At 43.1% G+C, this 20,104-nt stretch overlaps 1 protein-coding gene across 2 annotated transcripts in view; it reads right to left on the bottom strand.

Annotated features, from left to right (window-relative positions):
- Positions 1–20,104, bottom strand: part of GAK (cyclin G associated kinase) — a 106,114-nt gene that overhangs the window by 75,032 nt on the left and 10,978 nt on the right. For both annotated transcript variants that reach the window (XM_050944333.1, XM_050944332.1), the window contains exons 2-4: positions 7,163–7,224; positions 4,948–5,007; positions 583–697 (exon numbers count right to left, since the gene is read on the bottom strand). In XM_050944333.1, the coding sequence (XP_050800290.1) occupies positions 583–697; positions 4,948–5,007; positions 7,163–7,224 (237 nt within the window). The remainder of the gene's footprint in view (positions 1–582; positions 698–4,947; positions 5,008–7,162; positions 7,225–20,104) is intronic.

Genomic DNA, 20,104 nt, shown 5'->3' with positions numbered 1-20,104 from the left:
GTAGGGTTTACAACAAACAATCAATGACTAAACTAGCCATGAATCATTTTAAATGGGCCTTTTACTATATCAGCTGACACACTTCCTCACAGATGCAGTATGCTCTTTTACCTCCTCTCTACTCCTGCCAGGGCATGAGTCAGAAACCACCCTTCCAGCTGAGAAAAACTGACCACCACCCTTAGCCAGGAAGTACTGCTCCTAAACAAGCAACTAATGGAAGTCTGAATGCTTCAAGTAATTCGTCTAACCCATGGTAGTTAAAGGTGTGGTGGGATTTACGGACAATTAGAGATTGCAAACATTGACCCGTTTAACCTTGAAAGGAGAGGAGTTAGAAGTACTATAGATTATGAAGGGGACAGTAAACACTGATCACCTTGCTCCTTTTCAGAATGGCCCATGAATATGAAAAACAAGTCCGTTAATAGCAGATAAATTGCTGTCTTGCTAGATAAGTTTTAGCTGTTCTCCATGTAGGAAAACTGCACTTTTCCAGTTCAAGATCTATATATTTATTTGGAAGAATTCACTCCGTTCCTAAAACAAGCCACACCATGCATGAACAAAAATAGGTTTTACCTTTACAAAGCTCGGTGAGCAGAAGAAACTCGCCCTGCCCAGTGTCAGATTCTTCTTTTCCTATTGATGCAGCAGAACAGAACTGGACAATATTAGGATGACCTGAAAGCTTTTTCTGGAGATTTGTTCAAGGAAAAACTTTAGTATGAAGAAAATCTCTGACATACTTAGAGCACAACCAGCTCACATACACGTCTAACTGGATGTGTTTAACATACATAACAGAAGAACCTAACCAGTGTCTCATTTGAACAGAATGAGAACTAAAGGCAAAGTCACCAAGAGTGAAAAACTCAATACCTGTTAATAAGGCTCTGAAAGATGCAGATTCTGATCTAGATACAGCTCGGTCTTTCTTGACAATGAGTGCAATGCAACAAGTTATCAGTGCACATGTACCCTCTGTGTGCCCATAAGTCTTGAAAGACGGAGCCTTAACTATGTATTTTCATGACTGCCTATTGGTAACCAATATGTGTTTTAACAGATTGTCCTGGTCTGTCCTGTATTCAGATGTTCTGTTAAAAGGCTATAATGGCTGCTAGGAGAAAACACTTCAATCTGTAAGGTTAAAAAAAATGTAAAAAACATGACTTGTAACAATAATTTATTAGTCACACAATGCCCAACCTGTGCTAACAGAAGATATCAAATGATGGTCCCTGCCCCAAGCAGCATTCAATTTGGGCCAGATCTTGCAAACACTGCTGAATAGAGAGTTTACTATGATAAGATGTCAAAGTGCTTTTACTGGGACTACCTTGGAAGTGAAGACCACACCCTGTAATAAGCATTTGCAGGGTGAGGCCCTAATTTTTGAACTAACATGATAACACATAAACAAACCAAAGCAGCTTCGGGGTGGGGTGGGAGGGAAGCAAATTTAGGAGGAGCTTTTCCCTTTTTTGGTCTGGGGGAAGGCTCTGTGTCAAAGACTCAGAACTGAGAGTTAGAAGATATGGGCCATTCTGTTACTGACTCCGTGTACCTAATGGGTTCTGGGAAGTGGGCAGGCGAAAGCCCACCCACCGCTAAAGGATTCCCTTCCCCACCCCCACCAGCATAAGGGAAGGATCTACAGGACCTGAAAACCCAGCTGAGTTCAGGGGACAGCTAATAAAAGAACAGGGACAGGAATGCGGTCAGAGGCTCAAAAGAAGGGAGCCTGATGAGGACACCGAGCAGAGAAACCCTGGACAGCTCCCACTGCTCCTCAAAGGTGTCAAGGGAGCCAGTGGACTGGCTCTGTGTACGGGTATTTGTAAAAGACTTCTCCAGCAACTAGATTTAACTACGGATCTCTGCTGACATTCTGGCTGTGTGACCAAGGCAGACCACTGTGCCCTCCACACAGGTCTACACATTAGCCTGGGGTGCCCTTTCTGTTATGGTTTTCCTTCAACTAAGTAGAAAAAGTCTCTCAAAAAATCAGAGCCAGGAAGCTTCATTATAAGTAAGATTATAAAAAAGGAAAATCAAAAACTTCATACTATAAAATGCTTTTTAAAATTTCACTTTCAATTAAAAAGAGGCTCAAGGCTCCTAATCCTAGTGGAGGGAGGAAGAGAGAAGTAAAGCGAAGTGACCGTAGTCACTGGCTGAGGAGCTTACAATGTATCTGGTTACGTGTTTATACAGAAACTAGAACAGTGGGACCCTGGTCTAAAACTGGGGTCCACAGGTGTACTGAGCCATGAATGCATGAAACCAAGCTGCTTAAAAAAGAGTATTGGCCAAGGGTTGTGAGTAGTGTTGTGACTCTAAGGCCTACAAAGCGTGCCCCTCTTGTGAACTCAAATGTAACAAGTATGTAAAAGTTCATAAGATGTTACAATAAGCATGAAAAGTTGGTCAAAGTTGCTTACAAAGTTGAATGTTGTAACAAATGCATGAGAATCAGACAAAGAAACTGGATGAATCTAAACCAGGGGTCTCAAACACACAGCCCGTGGGGTTATTTCCTGGGGTCCACCAAGCTCCCCGTGGCCACCCCCCAGAGTTATTTCCTGCAACCATCAAGCTCTCCCTCACCCACCCCGCTTCTCCTCCCTCCAGCGCACTGCATCCCTACTCCTCTGCCTACCTCCAGGTGTTTCCCGGCACCAAACAGCTGTTTGGCAGTGCTTAGTGCTTTCCAGGAGGGAGGAGTGGGGAGCCACGCGCTCAGGGGAGGAGGCGGAGCAGGCGCAGGGATTGGGGAAGGGGTTGGAATAGGGGCAGGGATTTTGGGAAAAGGGTTGGAATGGGGGAGAGGAAGGGGTGGGAAGAGGTGGGGCCAGGCCTCAGGGAAGGGATGGAGCTGGGAGGGGCTTTTGTATCTGTATATCAAAAGGTGTCAGTGATGCGACCCTTGAGCCAACGTACTCGTCCTCATGTGGCCCTCGTGGTGATTCGAGTTTGAGATCCCTGGTCAGGCCATGCTGATATAACGGAGAGAGGGATAGCTCAGTGCTTTGAGCACTGGCCTGCTAAACTCAGGGTGTGAGGTCAATCCTTGAGGGAGCCATTTAGGGATCTGGGGCAAAAATCTGTCTGGTGATTGGTCCTGCTCTGAGCAGGGAGGTGGACTAGATGACCTCCTGAGGCCCCTTCCAACTCTGATATTCTATAAATCCAAGGCCTGTTGAAATTATGCTGGTGAAAAAAAAAAGAACCACCAGAAGATAACAGATCAAAACTGGTGTGCCAGATATTAGGCCTAATCAGTGGACAAAATAATGAGGGGGATGAACTATGCTGCCCACTTTTTCCCCTTCTGGGGTTTCTTAAAAAGAGACATGTGCAAGGTAGGGGAAAGATCAGTTCAGTTCAGTTCAGCTCTCTTATTTCTTGTCCCACCTTGCATACTCCAACCTGCCAGCACCGCAACTCATCTAAGGGACTTTCTTCCTGAAGGGAAAGCAGGCGCTGGCCTTGCTCTTGTTTAAGGAACTTGGTTTTCACCTGTGAGTGCTGAAAGTCATCACATCATCATGACAGCCAGTCCTCAGCCCCTCAGCGGGGAGAGTGAATTACCAGCACCACAAAGTAAAGTAAGATCCTGTATTTTATTCCCTTCTGTTCTTGTGTGATCTTCTGCCCCACAGTTTCTTTCTTCCTAGACTATCTCACTCCTGACTTTTCACAGAATCCTGAAGCCAACTATATTGCAATCATCCAAGCCTGCTTTTTCTAAGGAATAAGGATCCAACCAAATAGCAGCACTGATCAGATTGTAACTAACCAGGATCAAAGCAGCAGGTGTCTTGGTTGCCTAGCCAGCCAAAGCATCCACTCGTAACTAACCTGCAATCTGGTGTTCCAGCAACATCAACAAAAGCCATGTTTCACCCATCTTTTCTAGCCTGTCTCTCCTCCACCTTTAGTCTGCCTACTTGTTAAGAAGAGGATAAGTAGATGCCCTTCACATCAGGACAGAGTAAAATTAGCCTTTGCCTTTTCAACAAAGAAAGGCTTTTCTGAAAATAAGAGACTGATCATTTGACACCAAAAGGAGAGAGACTTTGATAAAGGTCTAAGTCTGTTTTGCATGATCACTCAACCAGTTTCCCAATGAACACTTGTTTTAATTTCTTGTTCTCTCTCGTGTTTAACCAAAAAACTTTCCAATTAAATGAATGCTTTGAGGTGTTTCCCAAATAAAGTAAAACCAAGGGTTGTATTTAAAAATAATCCCAAACCCATCTATCACTGTTTAATGTTGGACAGGGTGCAAGTTTATAAAACCTTTAACTCTTCAGGCCTTTGAGACCGATATCCATAGAACAGGGAAAGAAAAGAAGAGTTGTTCAACTCAAAGGGAGTAGAAAGTTTAAACAGGTCTTTATCCAACTGGGAAATGACACATTTTCTGAACTTCCCCTCTGAAATTACGACAGACCAAACCACTATCTCACATTCCACACATCACATTACAGCTGTTCACTTTAGTACTGTGGAAACATCCTTTGACTTCACAAATTACGGCTTGGCAATTAGTGACCTCTAGCCTATGACTGGTCACTGAAGGAAGGAGTAAATGGCAGGTGCAATCATTTATTTAAAAGGGAGTTTGATACCCACAACTCTTTATGACATACAGGTACATCAATTTTCCAGAGTTCAATTTTATGGATGACACAAAAATGTTAGCTAAACATTTGAATAGACAAAAAGGGAGCTGAATGAACTCATGGGACAGATGTGACCGAAAACCTTTTATCCTGTAACTTGTTGGTCTGTACTAAGCCCAGGGTTTCTTCACTGGAGAAATATTTTAGAAATACCTCCAGGGTTAATGTGGATCGTGAAGACCAGACACTTTCTACGTCTTCAGGGTGTTCATTTCTTTATTCTAAATATTGAATTTTGACCCAAAAAGGATACCATAAAACAAACTTCTTGAATAATAGCTCTGTTCTTCTCCTCTTCATTAGACAATAACCTCTGTATCAGAAAAAAGAAAATACGGAAAAGGGGTATATCATTTTGAAGTATTATAAACTTATAAAAACAGAGAGAGAGGAAAAATCAGAGCTAACAAAATCGTCAACTCTCAAGATCAGGGAATAAGAGTCAAATCTGGCTCGATCCCGCTTGGACATATTGTCACCACAACAATAACCAGGTTTCTAGTCACCTGTCCTTCTGCTCATCTACAGCAGTGGTTTTCAACCTTTCCAGACTCCTTCCAGGAATCCGATGCTCAAACCCCACCGCCCATGGATAAAGCATGGAACTTAGCTTCACGGGTCCCCCAAACAATTACCCTACTTGCCACTTTCTCACAGAGACCCCGCACTTGCGACCCCCCCTAAATCCATCCGTGGCCCCTCTGGGGCTCAACTCCTAGGTTGAGAACCACTGATTTAGATGAGTTGATGTATCCCCTGAAAGACCTCTGTGTACCCCTGGTTGAGAACCACTGATCTACATCCTCCTCCTCTCTCTGGGAGCACAGCCTCTTGAATCATGCTTGCACTACTGCACATAGCAGTTAGTTCTGGAATCAGAGGGGTAGCCGTGTTAGTCTGGATCTGTAAAAAGCAACAAAGTCCTGCGGCACCTTACAGACTAACAGACGTATTGGAGCATAAGCTTTCGTGGGCGAATATATATGCTCCAATACGTCTGTTAGTCTGTAAGGTGCCACAGGACTCTTTGTCGCTTAGTTTTGGAAGTTAGTTATGCAGCAGTCTTCTGGACTTCTGGGATGTTTTGCTACAGCAAACAAACTTGTGCAGCAGATTCAAGGGAATTTTTAATGGAATTAATTATGACTATCACTACCAATCATCCTGGTTTTATTGATGTGAATATTAAATATAGTATCCCCCACACTTCCAATTTGCTACTGGCTTATGCATCAAAAATGCAACTCCATTCTGGTGGCAGAGGGAGGAAAGAAAGACTGGAGATTTGGGTAGCTGTAACTTTTGGCACCTACAGAGTGGTTGTGGTTTTCTGACAACAGCGTCTCTCTCTTGTCTTAGGTGAAACAGAGAGATGGACTGGGAGAGATAACTTGGGTGTTCTTGCCATTCACATGATCATCCAGTTCCCCCTTCTGAAATGCATTTTCCTGAGGGTTACCCCTAGAGAAGGTTCATTCCCACTGAGAGGCTGGAGTCACACAGTCTCATGGTGAAAGAGGTTTCATGCTGTTGTCTGCTAAGCAGTAGTGTAGACCAACCCTTAAGTCAATCTAACTTACGTCACTCAGGGGTGTGAAAAAGACACCCCCTTGAGCAATGCAAGTTACCATGACCTAAGCATTGTCCAGACCAGCACTATGTCGGCAAGAGATGCTCACCTGCTGAGATAGCTTCCGCCTCGTGCGGAGGTGGAGTAATTATGCCGATGGAAGAGCGCTTTCCTGTCGGCATAGAGCGCCTTCACCAGACGTGCTACAGCAGCACAGCGGTGCTGATGTGGCACTTCTAGTGTAGACCTGCCCTCAGATGAAGATCTGTTTGTTCCTGCCCCGCTTCCTTGCCAAAGAATGGCCACTTGGTAGGTGATGGCCCATCGGCTTCGACGACACCTGGCTAGACATCTTTGTTTGTCTTTGTTTGCTCGTTTGTCTTTCAGAAATTGGTTTACCCACTGCCCAGACATGTCTGGTAAACACACTTCAGTCATGATTTCAGCTTATATTCATGTACAGTACTAGTATCCTGAGACTCTGTCGGATCACCAATAAATGTATGCCCATAATGGACCAGCTCAGCCAATGGCAGGACTTTTCGTTCTTTCCAAGGCCAGACAAAAATACATCCTCTGAGATACATCTTTATACTCCGAAACAAACAAGTTAGTACTGCCCCTCTGACATAGTTAGTTACTGCTCCCTGTCACGGCTAGTTATCACCCATCACCTTGTCCATGTTGGTTTTGACAAAGTTAAGTATTTTCTGTGTCCATTTACACAGTAGAGGAAAGTGCATATGTGAATCATCTGGACTGGTACAGTAAGCAATGGAGAAAATCCTTCAGCTCTGACTTTTGTTTTGTATGTACACATATACTACAGTGATCATCATGCTAATGCACTGAGTCAAGAGACACATTTAATCTTTAAAGTGATTTAAACGCACATTACCTTTAAAGCGTAATCTTTGCCACTTCCAAGATCTTGAGCTTCATATACAAAAGCAAACCCACCTATGAGATTAAGAAAAGTAAATTATACATTTCATTAATGTCTCTACCAGGTAAATTGATTATTGAGCTTTATTTTAACAACTATAAATAGAAAAATTTCAGTTAATATTAGAAGTGTCTCTAAATACATTGTGTGTATTCAATTATTTTTCAATTCCTAATCAGCAACACTAATAATACCATAAATGTATTGGAAAGTTGGAACGGACGTCTACTAAGATTCAGAGGGATGGATTAGGGCTGATGCATTACCCCTCTACAATTGCCCCTTGTGTTAGCAGGTCCCTCCCATATGGCAAAAATACGGGCGGGCCAGCAGCCATACTGCAGAGGTCAGAGAAAAAGCATCCTTCACATGCCATCCATTCAGGTCAAGTTTTTTTTGGTCGTTCAATTATGGCCTGCACACAAAAAGAACGTCTCCCAAAATTCAAAGAGCTAAAGGTGTTGCAGTCTGCGGGACGGAGCTCCCCAAAGAAAGTACCCAAAAAGTGAGGTGGCTAATGATGTTCACTGAAGTGAACCTTAAAATGATGTCACTGCCTACAAATGTGTGTATCTTCTTATGAAAAGGTTTTTGCTCTTTACTAGTGTAATTAATGGCCTAACACAATAGCTCTCTCTCAGAATGCCAGCCAATGCCTAACCCTCACCCCTTTTTTGGAGGGCTCCATGCCTGGACACCCATTGAAGTTGTCATGTAGATGCTCAGGAGTAGTGCCGACATCCCATGCTTTTTATCCGTTTTTCTCATTTTCTTTAGTCTCTTATTTGCAGGTTCTGTTTTTCTTTCTTCCCTCTTTTCTCCACAGCTCTGCTCCCCTACTTTGTGAAGCACACACGTTCACAGCTGCTCCCACTGTTCACTTCCCCAATTCGCAGTAACAGCAGGTCCCCCACTGCTTTGCTCTCCGATCTCCGCTGGCCTCTTTGGGTATTATGCTAACCTTGCGCGGTCTCCAAGCCCTCCCACAGACACGGCAGGAAAATGGCAGCTTTTGGAGCTCAGATCCTCCCGTTATTCCACCATTGCTTCAGGCAGCATGGCTTACACCACCATGCTCCACCTGCAAAGTCTGATTTCCCTATGGGGGGGCATGCCACACAGACTCTCAACCATCAACCTAACCACTGCACTTTACATTTCAACTGGCTTTGTTCAAATATTTGTCTTTACCACCCTCTTCACCTAGCATATCATTCATGGGTCAAGTTTACCTCCGACAGGGAGAAAAGACAATATCTGGGTCTTGACACGCCTTCCACTTAGCCTCTTTCCACTTGCAGAAGGGTTTAGCAGAAGTAACAGTAGCCCCTTTGGGAGACAGAAGTGAAGGGAATGCATTTGGACTCCATATCCAAAGAGATACTGAGACCAAAAAGCAGCCCAAACTGGGGAGGTTCTCTGTTCGCTTTGTTATACACACCACAGCTTGAGAAAAAGGCCACACTGGCTGATTTTTCCCTGTCAAGATATTCTGTCAGTTTACATATTTGCTACTTTTCACACATCTCACTTGATTAAGGGCTTGTCAACAGGTGCAGCGCTGGGCAGCGTGTCTGGCGCAGACACCCTATGCCAGCAGGAGCAAGCTCGCTGTCGGTATAATAAAACCACCTCTGAGCACGGCAGACCCAGCGTTGGAAGGAGAACTTCTCCTGCCGACACAGCGCTGTGCACACCGGCAATTGTGTTGGCATAACTCAAGGAGTCGTTTTAGTCACACCCTTTAGTAACATAAGTTATGTCAACGTAAGCTCTCGTGTAGACACAGCCCCAATTTAATGTCTTAAAGTCCAGATTTCAACACTGCAAAGGCTAAATTGAATAAATATTCAAGATTATTCTGACCAATTCACCTCATGACTGGGTGCTTATTTTGCACTGCTTCCATCTGGCTTCAAAGGGAATCTCACTGATATTTGAAGTACATGGGACAGATAAATTGCTTATTTGGGTTTTCTTAGCTACATTTTGTTTTCATTTATATACAAAAGGCCAAATATCATAAAGTGGAGTCATTTTCAAAGCAGATGGACTTGCTAGCATCAGTGTATTGTTAAAGCATTATGGTTTTTTGAAGTAGCAAAACATTTAAGTACTTCCATGAACTAAGTGGGGTGGTTTGTTACCAAGCTGCCATTTGCTATTGGTGATAAACATAGCTTGCATTCTCAACTTCTTTTCACAATGCCTATTTGGTAACTAGTTAGGAAAATGGTTCGGAGCTCTGAACACAAAACAACGCCTCCTACTTAATGGGAAGTGACACAGGAGTAAGTCATGAGCCTTATTTATTATTTACTTATCATTTAATGCACTGTTCAACTGTCTGTATGTATACACCAATAGCAAACTATTTGTACGGTTCTAATACATTCTGGAAGTGATTTCAATTTCTTACGTCTGTGGATGTGCATGACAGCCAAAACTACAAGTCAATGATTTATTTGGCTGCATTTCTACTTCCACTGTTGAAGCTGTAAGATTATAGTAAACTGAGGAACAAGGGATAACAAAATGAGAAGGCGGTGGGAAACCAATCATACCTCGAACAGGATCTTATCCTAGTCCTGCTAAACAATGATCTTCTCAGAGTTTTATATCAGAGAGAAAAGGAGGAAGAGAACTCAGATGTCATAAGCCTGTAATGTTTCATAACTCATGTCATAAACAGATAGTTAAGGGTTAATAGAACAGGAGTTCTTCATGTCTCTTTTGCCTGTAAAGGGTTAACAAGTCCAGTGAGCCTGGCTGTCACCTGACCAGAGGACCAATCAGGGGGACAGGATACTTTCAAATCTTGAGGGAGGGAAGTTTTTGAGTGTGCTGTTAGTGTTTGGTTGTTGTTCACTCTGGGGGCTCAGAGGGACCAGACATGCAACCAGCTTTCTCTCCAATCTCCCTGATACAGGCTCCTATAAGTTCAGAACAGTGAGTACTAGGTAGATAAGGCGAGTTAGGCTTATGGTTGTTTTCTTTATTTGCAAATGTGTATTTGGCTGGAAGGAGTTCAAATGTGTATTTTGCTGAAAGGATTTTAATTTGTACTTGTATACTTAGACACTGGGAATACCCTCCCAGCCTACAGCTGAAAGACCCTGTACCTATTCCATTTTAAATTTACAAAGATAATTTTTACTGTTTTTCTCTTTAAATTAAAAGTTTCTTGTTTAAGAACCTGATTGTTTTTTTATTCTGGTGTGAGACCCCAGGGGACGGGGTCTGGATCCACCAGGGAATTGGTGGGGAGAAAGGAGGGAAGGGGGAAAGAGAGGCTAATTTCTCTCTGTGTTAGGATTACTGTTTCTCTCAGGGAGAGTCTGGGAGGGGGAGAGAGAAGGAGGGGGGAAGGTGGATTTTCTTCTCTGTTTTAAGATTCAAGGAGTTTGAATCACAGTATCTTCCAGGGTAACCCAGGGAGGGGAAGCCTGGGAGAGGCAACGGTGAGGGAAAGGGTTTACTTTCCTTGTGTTAAGATCCAGAGGGTCTGGGTCTTGGGGGTCCCCGGGTAAGATTTTGGGGGGACCAGAGTGTACCAGGCACTGGAATTCCTGGTTGGTGGCAGCGCTACAAGTACTAAGCTGGTAATTGAGCTTAGAGGAATTCATGCTGGTACCCCATCTTTTGGACGCTAAGGTTCAGAGTGGGGAATTATACCATAACAACTCAGCAACAAAAAAGGGAGGACAGAGCAGGTCTAAGGAAGAGAGCAGAGCAGGAGAGAAAAGAAGGAGTTGACTTGCGATTCCCTTTGACTAAGGGAACAAGATGCCAATATGTCCAGCCCAGCCGCCTTACACATGCTGGAACAACTGCTCTGTGCATGAGGAACACTGCCCAGGTAAAGGAGGAGGATGGATGCAGACATTTTCTTCATGAGCAATCCAAACTGCTACAGGAGCAGGCTTTTCAGAGAGCTGGTACTCGGAACCCTGTTGCAGGATTATGTGCAATCACCACATTCCCATCCAGTAACAGGTAACCAGCACGAGACTCCCACAGAGGATCCACCCATCTTGTTTTTCCAATAGTGCCAACACCAGAAACAGAGTGAGATTACAAGAAGTCCTTGACTCTCCCTCTGCTGTTGGTATCCTTAAGGAACCAGTATATACAGGGGAAGCGCAGGCAAAATCCTGGGAGCAGGAGGTTGAAGGAAAGGAAAGAGAAGATGAGCAGAGGGGCCAGGAAAAAAAAAGTCAGACAGAGCGAGAGAGAGAAAGAAACATTGGAGGAAACAGGCTAACTAGTAGGGCACAGAAGAGAGCTCAGCTGAGAATATAAAAGAAGGATGACAGGTGTAAGTGTTACCAGTAAAGCAGCTTATTCATACCCCACAACGTGCACTCGGACTGGGTCTTTCACTGGATATGGATTTCAAGTTAGAAAGTAAATGACAAGCATGCAGCACACATCAGACTCAAGCGGATCAGGAATGCTCCACTTCCTCTAAATGCCAAAGGGGGACAGCAGAACCCAAAGAAAGTGACAAGTTTGTTCTCTGCAGGTTCTCCTGTTTACCCATTTATGCCTCACTTTCTAACTTCAGGTTCTGTACCCTCAGAACAGAGCCCACAGTGTCTGGTAGAGTGCCCCATGAGTAGGGCTCAGAGGCACTATAGTGATAACAAACAAGCCACCACCAGTAACTTAAATCCTAAATAAGCCCCCACAATTCGGGTGCGTGGGCAGAAGGAAAGAGCCCTGTTCCCACCATCAAGTGCAGAGGAGACGAAGTATCAACTGGGCCAGTTAGCCTCTTCCTGCACAGGTAATGGGACAAAACATGAGAAATTATAGCACGCCCAATGCTTTCGCTGATCAGTGGGTGAGACACAGTTGGTGCCATCTGGCAAAGGGTTCTCTGGTCTGTAACAGCTACTCTTAAGTAGCTGACAAGTACAGCCCTGTAAATCTGTGGATACCTGCTTTACATTTGCGGACAGGATGCAGATACAAATTTTGTATCCGCGCAGGGTTCTACTGACAAGCTCACTACACCTAGCACCATTTCATAATATTTATCCATAAAGAACATCGGGGAGGTCCCTAATATACGGTTATGTCATACTCATGCTCACAATCACTGTGTGATGTGCTTACAGATGAAATTTAAGGAGTTGTGTATATGTACTAAAAGGATGTCTGAGGTGTGTCCAAGACAGAGCTGACCAGCAAGCCTTGGCCAGACAAAGGATGTTCATTCATCTGTCTCTCTTGACCGCATAGACTAAGCAGTGTAAGCCAACGCAGTGGGAGCCCCATTTACATACAGCATCAACAGGAAAGCAGCATACAGGAAAAAACAAGCCATGAAGGTTAGCCTGGCTGTGTGCAAAGGCAATGAACTGGGGGGGGGGGCAGTAAAGAAGGAGTATTTTTTGTGTTGTATGTAACCATTTCTGTTTCCATTATCCTTACTCACTACCTCTTAAATCTTATGTGGTAGGGTACAAAACTACATTTCTTGTCCAGTTTAGTGATGTGAAGCCAAGGCAGCAGAGCCTGCCCAAAAATGGGGAGGGAAGGGGGGGAACAGGGCCCTCCTCCCCTCATCTTCCACCCAAGGCCTAGCTGGAAGCCAGAGCAGCTGGGAGTCATGGCCCCTCCACCTGCCCAGTGTGGGGGGTCAAGAGCAGCCCCCAGCCCGTGTCCCTGCCCAGGGAAGGTGAAGGGTCCACAGTGCCCCTCAGCCGCCCAGGCTCCCCGACCTGGCTCCAGATGCCAGCCTGGCTGGGAGGGACAGGGGCAGAATCCCTGCTGAAAAGCGGGAAGGCCATGGCCTCTTGGCCCCCCCCCATTCCGGCTTCCCTGACGTGAAGTAGTATTTCTGGTAACTGTTAAGTTTTAAAATTGCTCCAAATTATTAACCTTTGAAGCCTGCCATGTTTGGAGAGGGGGGGGGGACACCATCTACACTAGCTGAGTAAGCCCATATGTGAACAATGAGAACTACGTTATTGCACTTTTTTGCCCTTGAAATACACCTAGAGACATACAGCGTGAAGAGATGCTCTTCAGAATGAAGACTTATGTTCTTCAGTCAGCACATGAACAGACTCCCAGCACATCTACTGCAAACTTAGTTCTCTGAAAGGCACGACAAGTCCAGGTAGCAGGCCAGTCGTAAGGCTGTTCTTGAAGAACAGCCAAGCTGTATGCATTTGAAGGCACACTACAGATAGCGTGTGATCTGGAACTGGAAAGGTCCAGGATATTGTAAGATGCTGAATTGGAGATGGGATGACTAATGGACAATACAGACTGCACAAACCACCACTGAGGAAGGTAGTCCTGCCAAGACTGAAGTAGCATGGAGTTGGAGAAATAAGCTTGTCCATTTCAGCTGATCATGATTACCAGAAAATGTGGGATGGCAGAGATAAGACTCCACAAACTGAGCCATTATATAGGACAGAAAACAGACTTAAATTACTCGGTGCATATCAGTGGGGGGGGGGCTTTTAAAACACTGGTCATATCCCAATTGCGCAGAAGGAAGTTTACCTTTCAATTATCCTAGAACACTTGCTCAAAATTTATTAAGATAGCAAATTAACAACTATTGCATTCTTAAAAAAAGCACTGTGTTGTTAAAGGAAAATCATGCTCTATCAGAAAAGCGTAATATCAGCTAGCACTCCCGATATCACTGCAAGGTCATTAATATTGCCAACCTCTTAGGCCTGGTCTACACTGGGGGGGGGGGGGTGTCGATCTAAGATATGCAACTTTAGCTACGAGAATAGCGTAGCTGAAGACGACGCATCTTAGATCGACTTAGAATTACTTACTTTGGGTCCTCGCGGTGCAGGATCAACAGCCGCAGCTCCCCCGTCGACTCCACTTCTGCCTCTCGCCAAGCTGGAGTTCAGCAATTGACGGGAGAGCAATCAGGGATTGCTTTATCATGTCTACACTACACACGGTAAATTGATCCCCGATAGATAGATCACTACTCGCCAATCTGGCGGGTAGTGTAGATGTACCCTTAGAAGCATGTGTCTGAAACTACAGCAAAGAAAGCAACAAGCTGCTTCAAGGAACTGTAAGGGGTTAGAACCAAACATATTTTATGAGCCCGTCCGTGCTGAACTGCTGCAACTCTGCTGCTATTAATGCAGAAGTCTTAACACTGCAAGTATACTCTTCACAGGTGTGTCTGCTTCGTGTTAAGTTTTCATATAAAATAAAGCTAGATCGTGCTAAACTCCATCCACAGTCACGTGAGTTAACAGTGAATAAAGTAGCTAGAAGTCAGAGATGACCTGAGTACGCAACCAGTCAGCTTGACGCTATCAGAAAACAGACTCAGACTCACAGATTTTTGTAGTTTCACCATAATGATTGGGGGACCCCCATTTGTCACGGTTGCAGGACACCTCACCTCTGACCCCTCTCTGGTCTCTGAGTATAACCTGGCATTCTTCTGTTCTTAGGCCAGGCCCAACTGAGTTAAGTGCTTCCCCTTGGAAGTTATCAGTGGTTAATACAGGTGATCAGTCAGTTTTTTTCAAACCAAAACAAAGCTTAATACAAGGGGGAAAACATTTTAACTCAATAAATGGTCTATAAACCAGTCATGATTATCTTACCATAGTCCTAGGTAGGCCTATTTTACACTAAACCCCAACCTGCAGACTATGCGTATCAGTCTGCTCCCCAAGAGTGTCTGCCTCAGTCTCCTCTGTCTGTCAGGGACTCCCTGTTTAAAACTAACCACAGGCTTTAATTCTCTCCTGTATCTGCTGAACCTGATTACACCAGGCCCAATGGCTCAGCTCGCTACCCGAATGTATACTCTGCATGCCTCTTATCCCTTTAAGAGAGTACCATGAGATGTGACTAGCAGGATCTAACACCCCCACAATCCAACACCATTGAGTCTTATGACAAACCTGCTAGTGAATTAGTGTAATATAGGCAAATAGTAAACACCACAAGACCTGGTCAAGATACAATATTTGTAAGTTACACGTCAACCCCATGTCCTTTACACTACTGGAAAGAAATTAATTTTGCAAACGGTTCAGTATTTGCTAAAAACCATAAAGCAAGAGTAAAGCATCAGAGGAGATGATTTCTTTTGCATAGAGATAAACAGACACAAATCTGACATCAGGAATCATAACATTCAAAAACCAGTAGAACACTTCAACCTCTCTAATCACTCAGTGACAGACGTTAAGGTGGCAATTTTGCAACAGAAAAGCTTCAAAAACAGACTCCAACAAGAAGCTGCTCAACTTCAATTAATATGCAAACTAGATACCATTAACTTAGGTTTGAACAGAGACTGGGAATGGCTCGGTCATTACACTAATTTAATCTATTTCCCCATGTTAAAGTATTCTCACACCTTCGTGTCAACAGTCTGAAGTGGGCCATCTTGATTATCATTTCAGAAGTTTTTCTCCTCTGCTGCTAATAGTTTCTCTTAATTAATTAGCTTCTTACAGTTGGTATGGGTACTTCCACCTTTTCATGCTCTCTGTATGTGTATATATATCTCCTCAATATATGTTCCATTCTGTGCATCTGAAGAAGTGAGCTGTAGCCCACGAAAGCTTCTGCTCAAATAAATTTGTTAGTCTCTAAGGTGCCACAAGTACTCCTGTTCTTAGAAGTTAAGTTCCATTTACTTTCATCAAGGCATGCATATTTTAATATTTTATTTTGGAATTTAAGGTGACATCTGTAGAAGTATGGCAAGAATTACCTTCAAACACAAAGGTTGGTTTGAATGACAAGCTTTAAATTAAGTACATTTTTGGAGGTTTCTCCTGAAAAGCAATGGTTTAGAACAAGGGCAGAGAGGTTTTGCAAAAACCAAATTTCAAGTTATCTAAATGTTGCAGAACACTGGGTACTATGTTTTACCATCTCTAACTTTACAATTTTAATTCAGCATTTCTTATGGAACTTGTATATGTTCTGTTCTTCATCATAAAATGGTAACCTGCTGCTGTGTGATTCCATGTTACTGTTATAGCTTGATGGAAAAGCGTAGATACCACTGGGCATCTGAGTGCATTTTGAAGTGCTGTAGGTGACTGGTGCTATGTATTACAAAGGTTCTTAAGCAGTGGGTCTTACATTTTTGTACTGTGGACCACTTGAGAGCTGTTCCTATGGAACAACTCCCCTCTCTACATCCCAATATCCCACTTTAATTGAAGCAAATACTGTGAAGGCCCCTTCTCTGAAGCAACCCATTAGATCTAAATTATGCATTAAGGGTTCACAATTTATGCAGCAGTATTGCAATATTAGTCTTGGGGGAAAGATAATCATAAAAACGGTGTTGAGAGCACGGGAGTAAATTAGGGGCTAACGTCATTACAAGAATATTGTAGTTATAAAAAACCTCAAGCATCAGAAACAGAAAACTCAGAGTTGGGAATTGAACTTCAAAGAAATCCAAACTTCAAAACACCGTAGAGAAGTCAAGTTGCCACAGCATGGCTGGTGACATCTTCAATTTGGAAGCATTACTACCACCAGTCTAGTACAACGACTGCACCACATCCATCATTTTGTGTTATCTTCAAATGTATTTTCATAATGAGTTTAAAAATCTGCTGCAGCTGTGGACTAAGCTTACATTGAGAAACAGACATGTACAGTACCAATTGTAAGTATATTTTCACACCACAGTAAGCTTCTCTCTTTTCAATTCAGAAGCACGATTTAGTTATCTGGGACTAAAAGGTTTCTTTATACTAGCTCTCTATTCAACAATATTCTATAACTGGTACTACATGAAGTCCCACTAAAGAATGGAGAAAGATGCCATTTATCTCATCAGCAATTTTGAACAGTGGGTCTCTCTATGAACAGTGTATGGCTGCAGGGCCACTAAAGGTTTAAACATAATTAAAAGGGAGGAAGCATTTGCAGGAGGGGGTGTCATGGACTAAATGAAATTTACGGATGGAAAGACTGTCTCTCAGTGTATTTTACTTCTTGTCTGGAAATTTACTGGTAAAAAAACTATGCAATTTAGCATCTGGAAGCGAAGAGGCAACAACATATCAGTAGCTGGAGAACCCCTAGGTTATGGGTTGAGTTTAGTTGGCAGGGGGAAATAGGAGCTCTGATATGACAGCTTACGTTTTGTGGACAGCTTTCTCCCCACTGAATAAATGATGAACGAGGATGAATTAAGATGGGGAGGTCAATATCTGTGAGAGTAAGTCCATGAGAGCAAGGGGTCCATGGATAGGCTTTCATTTTATACCCACTGTTCCAGACTCATAGCAGGTGGGAGACTGAAGCTAGTCTCCGTGTGTAGGCACGCATGCAAAGAAGAGTTTAGTAAGGAAAGACTTGGCAGGTTATATTTTGGGGATTCAGCCCATAGGGTCTGAAAGAGACAATGAGTTCGACTTTGCCCATTTCTCTAGTCTTGCTAGGTGAGAGGCTGCGGCCATTTTGATAATCATTTTCACGTGCAGGTTGGATTCATAAAGCAAGAGGTCTACCTGGGAGGAGAGAACCACTAAGGCAGCACTAACTAAAGCACAAATGGTTCAGCGTCCACCCTAGCTCTGCTTTCTCACTTTTTGAACAACTGTGATACAGTCACATATCCACACTGTTCTGAACCACTGCCACCCACCCACCACTCCCTGCATTGTAGTGTAGGACAATGCTCTGGACCCATTTCAGTGCTGTCCACACGGTACAAACTTTCCCTTGCTTCATCCCAAGTAATACTGACCCCTTCTGCATCTCATACAGCTGCACGGCCTCTGCTTCCCCACTTCCCAGCCACTCTGTCCCTTTCCTAACGAGCTCCTAAAACGGTTGTCAGAAAAGCTGAAGAGACAGAAAATGGTAGAAAAACTGCTTCCCACCCCCACTCCCAGCCCCCTTTCATGTGGTCACAGATGAGCTTATGTGGTCCATGGCAAAAAGGTGCATTATAAAGCCAACTCATATTCTGTGTCATAATATCTCCCAAAGCGGCTATAGCCCAGGGAGAGAAACAAAGACAGGGTCTTGCAAGTCCTGTGTCCCAGACCAGACATACCAGCCCAGGGCACCAGGTTCAGCAGCCTTGTCTCTCATCTCCATATGGGGAACAAGCAGCAGCTATAAGAAGCCTTTAAAGTTCCATGACATCCTTCAGCTCTGGAACTGGACTTTCCTCATTTGCTAAATTAGTTATAAAGTCTCTCTCAATCTCATTCTTCTACCACTGCATCCCTTCAGCAACTCAAGTTCAAGCTCCCTGCCAGTTTTGCTTTGAACTTTCATCCTCTCCCACTTAAAATCCTCCTCCCCTCTTAACCTAACACTGTCTCCCCCCACACACATTCCAACACCAACTATTCCTCTATAAAATACAACAAATCTGAAAGTAACTTACTGTAATTTATTGTGTGTATAAACACACAGAAGTGCTAGCTGTCTCACAGCAGAAGTGCTGTAGACATTTCTGAAAACTAAGATTACGCTTCCCTTCTGATGGGGATTTACTTTTCATTCTATGAGACACTGAAGGAACTTCGCAAACTTAAAGTTACTCCTGTCTGAAAAACATGTGCTCTTTTTACATGACCTAAGATCACTGTAACCGAAGAAAGAATGTACGTTCCAGCTTGTTTATTCCGTGCATTTGAAAGCACTCTGTATTTAGTTTGTTTTCCATGGTATTTCTCTCACACAATGGGAGAGGAGAAATTTTTAAAACACGTACATATGGATGAAGAACTACCAAGTTTTCAGAGGATTCAAAGATCTAAAAATATTTTAATTTATTTCACTAAAATTGTCTGGATTTCTTGTTTACAGCATATTTTAGCAATTAAATGACATAAAACCACTGTTTTTAATAGAACAAAGCAATCAAACACGTCAGATTAAAAGCTGTGTTCATGAAACTGTGCCCTTATGTAAGGTGCTAATATCTTACATGGATTTAAAAACTAAACCTTTACAAAAACCTTTTTTGTTAATCTTGAACAAGAAGCCTATTAGTCAATATCACTTGCTCTTTCTGTGTTTGGAACGCAAACATTGCAAAAGAACATTAAAAACCAACTAGACTGAATGAGCTTACTCCTGCCTTTTTAAGATGGAAAAACATTTTAAGATTTCAAGAACCTGTGTAAAAAAAATTACACTCACACTCTCAAATTTTGGGCTGACAGTGTAGTTTGAATTTACTGTGTATCGCAAAGACAGACCCTCAAAACGTTTTCACTACCCAACTCCTCTCCAGGTTTCATTAGATTTCATAATTCTTCCAACTGAAGAACCTCAGCAGCCAGGATATCCCAAGTAAAGGACACTTCCCCATGCAAACTGTACAATTAAGTTACTGACGTCTGCAATTACTTCTTAAAACTAAGGCACTGCAAATATTCTTTAAGTTGTTCAGAATTTCTTTTTGTGTATGCACTATAAAATGGAGGTAGTAGAATACCTCCTCCCCAAAGTGAAAATTGCACTGAGATTTGCAAATAAAGCAATTCAACATTCTGTATGACTATAACAAGTGATCCCCAACTTAATCTGTGCCCTGGTTTAGGTTAGCAACAGTGACACAAGTATAAAGGAGGCTCCTGTGAACACTGGTGTTTTTCAAGTCCTTGCATGAGGTTAGACAAAGTGAGATTAAAAATCATTACCAGCCTCCAGAACTTAATTTAAACTAGCACTCCCACAGCTGCTACCACTGGTGGAGATGCACCAGTAAGAACCTTTTTATGGAATTCCCTAGTGTGACCACCACCTTGGTACAAAACAAAGTTATGAGCGTTAACAAGTCAGTCTGCTGGTTTACAAATCAAACACTAAGTTGTAGGCTATTTTAAGTTTATTAGTGTGTTTTCCTGTAACAGTTTATCTATGAACTGAATGTTATCA

This window comes from Gopherus flavomarginatus, chromosome 3, assembly GCF_025201925.1.
Source record: "Gopherus flavomarginatus isolate rGopFla2 chromosome 3, rGopFla2.mat.asm, whole genome shotgun sequence".
NCBI lineage: Eukaryota > Metazoa > Chordata > Testudines > Testudinidae > Gopherus > Gopherus flavomarginatus.
Note: the sequence above shows the minus strand (reverse complement) of the source record. Positions and strands in the feature narration are given on the sequence as shown.